At 32.5% G+C, this 11,684-nt stretch overlaps 1 protein-coding gene across 1 annotated transcript; it reads left to right on the top strand.

Annotated features, from left to right (window-relative positions):
- The first annotated feature begins 3,208 nt into the window (after window positions 1-3,208).
- LOC129900709 (protein GAMETOPHYTE DEFECTIVE 1-like) lies at window positions 3,209-9,736 on the top strand. Its single transcript, XM_055975728.1, has 6 exons — window positions 3,209-3,771; window positions 3,956-4,033; window positions 5,558-5,638; window positions 7,129-7,283; window positions 7,366-8,627; window positions 9,399-9,736. Exons 1-6 carry the CDS (start codon window positions 3,337-3,339, stop codon window positions 9,485-9,487), a joined length of 2,100 nt encoding a protein of 699 aa, XP_055831703.1. The 5' UTR covers window positions 3,209-3,336; the 3' UTR covers window positions 9,488-9,736.
- The last annotated feature ends 1,948 nt before the right edge of the window (window positions 9,737-11,684 follow it).

Genomic DNA, 11,684 nt, shown 5'->3' with positions numbered 1-11,684 from the left:
ATACTTTTTTGAGTAACATACATGTATATGTTGACTTCTTTTTTGTTTTTATTTTCAAAAATATCCTGACATGGAGACACAATGAGTTAACCTTACAACAACAATTAAAAAAACATAAAAATAAAGTTAACTAATAAGATAAAAACTTCAAAAAATCTCTAATTGTGAGTTAAAAAGGAAATAAGGACTCTGTTATCAACATAATATAATTCAATTCTCCAAAACTACAAAGAGAAAAAAAGAGCAAAATAATCAAAATCTTTAGAAACTACAAAGAGAAGTAGAAAAAATATCTCTTGAAGCTACAAAAAGAAGCAAAGAGAAAAAATCAAATCATTTTCTTTTAAAAAATTCATGATTCGTTCTATCAACAATCCAAAAATAATAATACTAAATGTATAATTGCAACAGATAAAAGGGGATAATTATATTAGACATATTAAATTATTTCACCTCATAAAATTGAACTATGCAAAAATGTCTAACAATATTTATAATAGATCTCTCTCCTGCAAAATCAAATCAAAGTAGACAAAAAAATGACCAATCAAAAAGACAAAAGATGAAGCATAAGGAGAAATGAAAATAAAATAATCATCATATAAGTCTCAAAATAGGTTTTTATAAAAGTGATTTTAAGGTGTCTTCAATTTGTATATTAAATTATTTAAGGGTTATGAATATGAAAGGTTAGGAGTTATGAACATTACTAATATTAATTACGAGTAGAATTTATATATTAAGGAGATGCTTTTATAAAATAGAATAATTGAAAGAAAGGAGAGAAAAAAAACCCAAAAAAGATAAATATGAATGGAGATAAATGTGTCACATCACCTTATCTATGATCCTCTTTTATAGATTTACCGGTAAATATGTCCGCGTTTGATGCGATTATACAAATGAATTAAAAGACTGATAAATAAGTAATTTTATGATTTTATAATTGAAGGTTATATTCAATTTTTAATGATCAAATAAGTGATCAAAAAGAGAGAAATATAATTTGAAAATTCGATCTCGAGATAGTCCCTACTCAAGCAATCATCTCTAAGATTGATTAGAATACAATTCTTTTTATATTTTGATGTTATAGTATTTTTTATATAATTTTTTTAAAAAAAAAATACAAAGGTTATGCAACTGTATTTTACCATTTATTATTTTTTTAAAAGGCAAAATTTCAGATCATAACACTATTTTCTCCTAGTTTACATAATTTCACTTTTTACAGATTCATTAAATTGATTTAGAATTTTTCCAATGGGTAGTTTATTTTTATTATCTATATGGTTACAATATATTTATTTAGACAAACATATGTTGAATAAATGATTTTTCTCTCCTGTACATTTAATAATATATATTTTGTTTCTGTCCTTAATTAGAGAGTCAAATAATAGGTTTCAAATTATTGTCTTCAAAGTTTTTAGTGTCTCTTTTTTTTTGTTTCCTTGTTCTCCCCTCCTTCCAGGATTATTCTTTCCGTTTGTTCCTCTTCCTTCTTTATTGTTTATGGGAGCTAATTTTTGCGATCACTAAATAAATAAATTTATCTTAAAAAGTTATTTAACTTTATCTATAAAGTAAAAATTATTAAATTAATAATAAGTATCTCAAAAAGTCACTCAACTTTATTTTATAACAAAAAAAGTCAATCAACTAATGAAAATTATCTAAGAAAGTCACTCAACTTTATTTGTTATCAGAAAAATCACTCAACTAATAATAATCATCATAGAAAGTCATTGAGTGATTTATAGGTGAAATGACAATAGTTGAGCGACTTTTTATGATAACTATCATTAGTGAAATGACTTTTATTTTATAAAATAAAATTAAGTGACCATATGAAATAGATTATTAGTTGAATGACCATATAAAAAATTAACTCTCGTTTATTGCTTTTCACATGTATGTTGTTACATTTAAATAAATAAATGTTTTTGCATTTGTTTTACTTTGTAGAAAAATTCATAAGTTATAACATGTTTTGCCAAAATTTTTCAAAGGCCAAAAGTTTTTTTCGTTGAAGTTAATCTGTTTGGCCAAGCTTTTAGGAGAAAATAAAAATATTTTTAAGCAAAAGCAAAAATTATTAAAGAAAAAATTATTTTTGAGAAGTTGAAAAAATAGTTTCTCTTCAAAAATATTTTTGCTCAAAAACACTTTTGAGAAATTACACTTAGGCTCACTTTTTAAAAAATTGTCGAACATTAATTGCTAATCAAAAGTGTATTTCAAATTGATTAGGCAGACACCAATTGTTTCTCTAAAAAAATACTTTTCAAAATTAGTTTATTTCGAAAGTTTGGCCAAACTAGCTATCAATCATTCCAAACTTATGATTTTTGTCCTATGATTAATTTTGGTTTGATCAAATTTTTTACCATTATAGCCCCGATATTTTTTATACTCTTCGAAATATTTTTTTCTAAATATAACTTTTAATTATCTCCCTATTTTACTTTCTAATTCTTGTCCTTTAATTTTTACATTAAGTATGTCGTCATTGTTATTTTACTTTTAACTTTTAAATAAAATTACTTTTTAAATTGATATTGTTAACAAATAGATTCAAGAATATTTCAAATATTTTTAAAAAAGAAGATATTTTTCATAACTTTTTATTAAATGAATGAGATTTTAAAGGAATCATATATTTAAAAGTGAGAGTGATTCATTTGATTTTAAGCTTCTCATGTTTCCTTTCATTAAAATTATAGGTAAATTATATACTAAAATATAAAAAAGGTATATATGGATTGAAAATATAAGGAAGGATATATATAAACTATTTTGGAATAATTTCAGAACCTCCATTCACATTTCTCTCTATAACACTCATCTCCCATATGATTTACGATATTATACCTACTTTTCTTATTTAATTTTTTTATAACCATTCTTTAGATCTATTAAAAATAAATATAAATTAATTATAATTTGACAAGTATATCCTAATTTATATTAATTTATTCATATTAATACATATGATAAAAAACAATTTATTTAATAAATATTTTAAAAATAAATTAATATAAATAAAAATTATTCTCTAAGAATTGAAAGTACTCTTCTGTCCAAATTTCGACGTTTCATTTTTTTCTTGATAAAATTAGTGGATTATCATGTAAAGATGTTTCATTTTTGTTTGGTAATTAAAAGAACAGGTTTATTTATATATAAATATTTTATTTGTGTTGAGGCCCAGCCCAAAAACCCTTAAACCCCCTTCTTCTCCATCGTCTCTACCAATTTCTCTTCTTCAACAGAGACACTCAGACGCACAAATTCTTCTTCTTCATCATCATCATCATCATCATCATCATCATCATGGGTTTCTTTGACCTTAACATACCATACTATGAATCCGATAGAAACATTATCACAGACAAAAAAACCCTAAAAGCCATACGTCTCAAGCTCATAATCAGGGCAATGGAGTTGGGTTACTCGGGAATAGCATACAATCGCATTTTCAAAGGTGTAATGTCGGAATCAGATCGTTGTTGTATCCCTTTATTCCCTCTTTCATCTGTTTTGAAACTTGCACCTTCGCTTTCCTCAGCCGTAGAGTTTCATAGAAAACTCTTAAATGTCCCTGTTTCATCCCCTTTTCGTCAGTACACGCGTTTGACTGTTGTGGTTGATAGTTCGTCTCAGGCTTCTGCTCTTAATTCTGGAAATCCGATTCTGAAAAGCTATGATATTGTTGCGGTGAGACCCCTCAATCAGCAGGCGTTTGAACAGGCTTGCCAGGTTTCTGAGGTTCGTTAAATACTCCCTCTGCACCTAATTTAAGCATGTTAGTTTGACTTAACACGGAGTTTTGAGAAATAAAGATGTCATTTTTGAATCTCGTGATCATAAATTAAACACTATTTAGATGTTGCATTTTATATCTCATACACTATTTTTTTTGTGTGCTTACCTTCTTCTTTTCAACTTTTAGGTGGACATAATTGCTATTGATTTCTCGGATAAGTCTCCATTTAGGTTGAAGCAATCTATGGTTAAAGCTGCAATTCAGGTGTGCCCATTATCAGTGTAATAATCATATTCATGATGCGAATCCTACTGCATGTGCACTTCATGAAATATTGGGACTATAACTATTGATAAATTGAAAAAAAAAAGTCTGAATGAGTCCAAGATTGTTAGAGTTGTGGTGGGTCACTTTCAAGGGCTTAAGGCTTTGTAAGAAAGATCAAATAACATATGCTTTGGGCTCTGATTAGAATGAAGCAGTCATCTTTAATATAAACATGTAATGGACAAAGGCCGAACTACTTTCTTTTGTTTATTTTGGATAGAATGGTTGAAGAGGATTGGGCATGTGGGATAAAATATGGGTTCTCAATATATTTTTGATTTCTACTAAATTTCGGTTATAAAGAATATTAGTGTGTTCTCCTAAAAGAAAACACTATTAAGTGAAATAAAAAGGACAATTGAAAAGAGGAATGATTACTTTTGTTGGAGAAAGGTGATTTGGAAGAAAGTCTTTCCCTTGATTTGCTACCTATTTAGGAAAAAAAAAGAGGAAAGTCATTCCCTTGCTTCTATTCTGATAACCTGTGATTCTGCTTTTGGTTTATTTTTCTTTCGTTTGGTGGACAAAGCATTATGTAACTTGGTGTTATAAGATCCAATCTTATGAGCAAAGCTGCAAAGGTTATTGCAGATCACAGTTTGCAAATATATGCAACATTTATCCTAGCCAAGGACCTGCTGGCTGCATGTCTTTTGTTCCTCATTTACAATACCAACATTTCAATATTTGAAACTGAACATGCATCATGTAATTAACATGATAAATGATTTTTTATGTATGGACATTAGAAGCAAGGAATGTAGAACAAATGGTTTAAGCTCCTCGATCTTGTAGTATAATCAAAGATAGATAGTGATTACCAGACTGAGAACTTCTCATGCACATATCATCCAAAGTATTCCCCTTAATACTAATAATTGTCTGCATGCTCTTTTGTGATTTTCGTTTGTCATGGTATTTCCTCTTTTAGCTGGTCCTAACTTGTTTGGGACTGAGGGGTAGTTGTGATATTATTTCCTCTTTTGGTCAGTATATATGGATGAGGTGGTTAATTTTACTGAGTTAAACCATTTCCAGAGGATTTCTTAATTTAGCATTTGATATTTGATTATTAAGTCTTGCAACTAGGTTAGGAATAAACACTGTGCAAGCAATTGGATCTCCATACTTAAGAGGAGCTATATGTTGATGGAATTGTCATTATTGCAAGTAAAACTCCTTGGAAAGAGATATCGATGTTCATTTTGCTATATTTGTTTCCTTTTAAGACATGGGTTTCGTTTCTGTCCAGGGCTTTTGGTATGCTAAATCTTAACCACTAAGATGGGTAAATCATACGTTTCTAACTGAAGCTAATTCATTGAAAGAACTTCTTAATGTGGAGGAAAAAATGAGTGGCAGCCAAAAATGGTGTATGCTCGAAGTTAGCTGAATCACGTCTAAGTTTATCTTTTTATGGTTTTCTAGATGATTGATAGTTTTGATTTCTTTTTATTGCAGCGTGGAGTGTATTTTGAGATTACATACTCAAGTCTTATTTTGGATGCTCAAATGAGAAGGCAAACTATATCTAATGCTAAGGTGAGTCTGGAAAATTCTGGTTTTGTTCTTTTCTATTTTTTTTAGTAGTTGGTATAGTATGGGTTTAAGAGAATGCATGAAATCCTCTTGACAATAATTTAAACAGTTTTCTACAATAGCAACCTTTAACTATGGCTTTTCTACCTTGTAAATTTTTTTTTTAAAAAATCAAACTTCATGTTGAATTCATAGGAACTATTGCATGTTCTCTAATATGCGTTAGAGTAATCAAGCCTAATTGGTCTATGTTTTGACTTTCTTTTTCCTTTTACGCCTACAACAAGTAATCCTCAATTAGAAGCTATTTGTGGTTGGCAATGTGAATCCTCACTGTCCATTTTGCTCCATTTTAGACTCACCTTTCTTTTTTCATTAATGAAGATAAATTAGTAGTCCACAGGTCCTTTCTTATATGTGAAGCACCTATACTAAATTAAAAAATGGCTTTTGAACATGTCCCGATTTTTGCAGTTTGCATCACAGCTTTTATTTTTCCTTAGATATAGTTAACTGGAATTTATATTCTCTTTCTCGTCTTTTATGCACTCCATCTCATGTACCTTATATTATACCTTTATTAGCTAGACAATTTTCTTAATAGAAAGTGGAAGTCTTTACTTTGAATTATAAGCCATTTCCTTTTTGTGTGGCCTTGCCTTTTCTGAAATTTTTTATTTGGATTTGGTTGGATCTAAAGGCAGTTGGCATTCTTAGATGATATGAGGCTTTCCTTAGATTTCTAGATACTAAATACTATACATACGTTGTGACTTTATTCTATGTCGTTCATGGATTTGAACATAATACTAGGGCAATAGTATTCTGCTAACCTGGCTAGGACCCAAAAATAGTGAATATGTAGGAAGCACATTGCATATTCTACAAGTCAAGCATAGACAAAAGATATTGACTGTTACTAATTCATAGAACACAAAATGTAGGAATACTATTAAATGAAAAAGTAATTTTACAGCAGACCATAAACCTCAAGATCCAGTATTGAGGTAATAGTTCTTGCATGTTATGTTACATGTGCATTTAGTAAAGCTTCTTAACAAGAACCATAGCTCCTTGCGGCATGCTTTTTTCGAGTATAGGGTGACACTATCCTGACCTTCTGGCAGTTTTTTTTTTTTTTTGATAAGGGAAACCCGTAGCTGTTACCCTTTGGGTGCGCACAGGGTAAAACCTCTGCTCCTATGCAATAGCTCTCAAACCACATAGGAGAGGTAATCTGCACTAGGCAAGCCCGGCGATCTAGTTGGCACACCCCTTGCTTTCGCTGGCAAGGGGTTTCGAACTTGAGACCTCCAACATGGAAGTCCCAAGCCCAAACCACTGGGCCACCCTGAAGGGTTTTTGGCAGGGATTTTCTCAATACAAAATATAACGTATTCAACCTAATATAAGAGTTATGATTTATATTTTCTTTTTATCTTTGGTGTTTAGAATGTGTCAAATCTAATCTGATCTAATTGCTAAATATCCAGTTGCTGGTGGATTGGACTCGAGGAAAGAATCTTCTCTTCTCTAGTGCTGCTCCTTCTGTAACTGAACTTAGAGGGCCGTATGATGTAGTGAATTTGGCTTCTTTGCTTGGTCTCCAACTGGAACGTGCTAAAGCAGCGCTTTCCAAAAATTGTAGGTAACTTACAGAAATTACTTCATTTTTTGAGTTACCTGCACTTTCGCATGATGGGTTTTGAAGTATTCTATCCCTTTGGCAGAACTGTTATAACTAATGCGTTAAGGAAAAAGTGTTACCACAAGGAGGCAATTAGGGTTGAACCAATAACATCAGGCATGAAGGAACCTGAATTTGATGATTGGCTCAAATGGGATCCTATCTCTAGTGGTGAGGGTGATTTGCTGTTAGATGACATCCAGAAATCTTTTTCAGTCTCCAGAAATGTACCAAAAGATGTAAAACCCATTGACTTTGGTTCAATTGTGAACAACCTGCCTGCACATGGACTCCGGATTAAAGATTTGATATCTTCAACAGCGTCAGGGCAGGTTCCTGTGGATACTATTGCAGAATTGGCAGGTGTTCAGGTGGATGAGATGGCTCTTCCAAGTTCTGGGACATCACAACAACCAGGCGGTGTCAATTTTCTGCCGGTAGAATGTTCAATTCTAGAAGATAATCTGGATAAAAAACAACAGGGTTCTGGTTCTGAAAAAGTTGGGGTGCCATGTTTGTCCCTTGCTCCTTCAAATGATGCTGCTAATTTGGAAAAAGAAGAGGAAAACAGTAGGATTGATAATGAGGAAACACAATTTACATTGAAGTTAGATATAAAAGATACATCTGGGACCAAAATGCATGATTTACAAACAGAAACTAGTTCAGTTAGCTGCGAAGGAAATGCAGTCTTGCTAGATGATGTGACAATCCACACCCGCATAAGAGATATTGAAGTCAGAGAAAATAGTATGATTGACAATGAGGAAATGGAAATTACAGATAAGTTAGATGTGCAAGATACTACTTCTGAGAACAAAATATGTGATTTTCAACCTGGAACTTGTTCAGCTAGAGGTAATGGATATGCTGTCTTGCCAAAGAGTGCATCAAACTATACTTGCAGAACAGATTCTGAAGTCGCTCTCTCTGCTAGTTCTTCCTTGGCGGATGTTACACTTTCAAAGGATGAAATTTTCACTGGTTCAAATGTTCAGCAGCTTGGGATCTCAGGTAGAGTTAACACAGATTTCCATGATCAAATTGGTGCAGATGGTGGAGTCTTGATTGGGACACGAGTTAGTAACAAACCAACAGAGAAAGAACAATTTAGGGAGATAAGGTATCATTCTACTACCTTACCTGATGGATCAACCAACAGTGAGCATAGCAATCCAATGGAAGTGGATAATGACTGTTTAGTTGCTGAGAAGGTGCCAAGCAAAGATGTTACAGAGGGAGAACTGAAACATGCTGGTGATAATTCTGGACTAAGCCATCAGCTCCTGGGTGGATCTTTGTCAGGTATAAATCTATTAGTTTTGCGAGTGATTGTCCAACTTTGCTTCCTCAAGGTAAATTGACTTATTTTTCATTTGGTTTTGAACACCAATAACTATTCTCAAGCATATTGTAAATTATTATTGAGAAAATGACGTTAAATTAAATTGTTTCTATGTGAGTCCCGAAAAACACCAAGTCAAATGAAATGGAGCATAAGATTTGAAGTGAAGTGGACAGAATAGTCGTCATTTTCATTGAGGATTTATTCACTGATATAACATTCAGATAACCATTCATTTCTCCTTTATCTCTATCTTCATGGTCTCAGTTGCAAAAGTTCTTTTCTTGCTAGTAGCATCATATGTTGAGTCCAGTAGCTTTTGATTAAACCCAGTAATTATATTAGGAAATTCATTACATTTGTATAAATATTAATTGTGAAACCAGTTACTAAACGAGCTATCGGTTCAACGGCAAGTTCAGAACCCATAAACTTACCCTGGCTCCGCCTTTAGTGAGTAAACTATTTCTGTCTTTGGGTCACCTGTTAGTATTTATTGGTTATTAGCATTTGATTCCGTGCCATGGTACAAATTTGTTGTTACCTCCTTAAGATTGGATGTCCTTTTGGTGGGGATGGTTGGAACTTTCAAGTTCAATTGCTCTGCGTAGTGTCTTTTCCTTCAGATAATTAGTCATATTTATCTTGTATTGTTCTGTTCTTCTGATGAATTTTCCTTTTTAGTTTCCGCCTAAAGCTTATGTTTTAACGCTTCCATCCATCCTTTGCAGGGAATATGAAACGTAGGACATCTTATCGGCTTTCGTTGTTTCCTTTCAAACGCTTGTTGACTCGTAGGCCTTCCACTTTCAGAGGCTGAATCAGTTACAACTTTGCGAGGTTTTTCTGGTTGTTTATTTAAGTCAATTGACAAGTGTAATATCATTAAAGATGCAACTATGCGTTTAATTCTCTTCTGCTGTTTGTTCCATGTGTAATGCCCTCTTGGGTTCTTTCTGGCTCATGATGTGCATCTTATTATGTTCATTGTATGCACTTGGAATATTGTATCACTCATTAAATATTACATCTATCAACAGGATTAATCAAAATCCTCTCATGGCACCTATTATACTTGGCTTCCAGTTATATAGATGAGATTTGATATGCATGTGGTAATATCAATTCTTAAACTACTTGGATCTAGAAAATTCGATCAGTTTGATTAATTTTAAATCAGGCAGTGGAACAATCAAGCGTTTACCTCCTGTTATGGTGTTTTTATATGTTGTCACTGTCATCCCTCACAATTGCCCTTTATTGATTAGGGGGTGTCCACTTCCAACACTTAAATATAAAATACTTGGTCTGAGAGAATATGACAATTATTAATGATTTATGCATGTTGCCACCTCCAAGTATCATCATTTTCTTATGAGGTTCGTGTACAAACAAGTGCCATATTGCATATTCATAATTTGTTGAATACATTTCTCTTTATGTTTCTATCTTACAAGAATTCTTATATTATGCTGCAAACAACAAAATGTGCACATCCCTCGGCAGATCTCTACGCTTTATCCCCACCCCAAAAAGGGAGAAAAAGGGAAAAAAGAAATTCTTAGTTCATATGGTGGTTACTTTAGGTACTTTTGTCTCCTGTATAGCTCTCTATACTTTATACTACTTCTCCTGCACTGAGAGAGGTTCAAGCGTCTTACTGGAGAAAGCAATTGCCGTGCTAGCTAACATTTTCCTGCTGGCTGTTATGTTAATTGTAGTGTCTCTTCCTGCATTCTCTCATTCTGGAAAGATAGCTTTGGCTGGTTAATCCAGATAGTTTCTTCCTGTTTGCAGGGACTGTTGAGTTTTGGAAATCTAAGAACTGGCTTTTTTGTGAGCTATATTATCAGCTCATAATTTTCTGCTCTCTTCATTTTTCTTAGACTATGATAATGGAAGGAAAAGAAGATCTATATAGGCGATGCCAATTAGTGGAGAATATGTTTTAGTTTGGGGCCTATTTGGAAACCAATAGCCTGTTTGAGCGACAATTAATGGTTGGCCAAACTTTTTAGAAGTGCTTTTAAGTGTATTTTTCTCAGAAGTGTTTTTTTTTTAAAATGCTTTTAGGGAAAAGCTCCTTTTTTTAGCTTATGAAAAACAACTTCTGCTACCCCGCAAACACTTATTTTCTCCCAAAAGCTTGGCAAAACACTTCACTTTTTAAAAATAAGCACTTCTGAGAAAAAAAATAAGTTTGGCAAATAGGCTACAGGTTGAAGTAATTAGACAACCAGTGACACTCAATTTACATAGTATAGTCATTATGTTGTTTGTCACAACGTAATTACAATGTAATTTCCATTGTCATGTTTGGTTACCCAAGTGTTATTACATTTTTTCATCTTTTCTTACTTTAAATGAAATAATTATAAAAAATTAAATGATCTTTTTCAGATGAACATGTAAATAAGATCTAATGTGTGACAAATTTGTGTATATAAGAAATATTAAAAATGAAAAAAAAGAAAGAACATGCCAATCACCAGTTCTTGCCGCCTTGATGACACTCAATTCCATGCTGACCAAGTAAACATGCCAAATCTGTGTAGTTACACCCAGATTCAACTACAAGATGACTTTCCAAACAAGCGCTTAGCTAATACATTTATTTTAGGTCCCGTCAGGTGTGTTCGGTATCCATATTGGGGTTCCTACTAATCTGGGTTCGCGCCGTGTAAAGCCTACTTAAGGGGAAAGTGCTCCCTAATAGGTTTTTTTTGGTACCCAAGCTCAAATGCGAGACCTCTAATTGAGGATTGAGAGATTCTGTCCATTCCATCACAATCCTTGTTGGTGATAAAAGTGTACAACTTGTAAATGCACATTGTTCTAGGTATCTTCTTTTTAGTAGATTATTTTTCTTGAGTTGGTCAGTGGACAACCCACTGCCGTCTGACAAGAACCAACAAGCCTCCCTGCTTTTAGGGGCCACCTTGATGAGTAAAATAGGCTTGATCTAAAGAAAGTCCAGATTCAGATTCTAGTTCTGATAGACAGTCAATTTCCTGATG

The sequence above is a fragment of the Solanum dulcamara genome, chromosome 8, assembly GCF_947179165.1.
Source record: "Solanum dulcamara chromosome 8, daSolDulc1.2, whole genome shotgun sequence".
NCBI classification, from domain to species: Eukaryota; Viridiplantae; Streptophyta; class Magnoliopsida; order Solanales; family Solanaceae; genus Solanum; species Solanum dulcamara.
The sequence above is the reverse complement of the archived record's forward strand: the minus strand, read 5'-3'. Positions and strand labels throughout refer to the sequence as shown.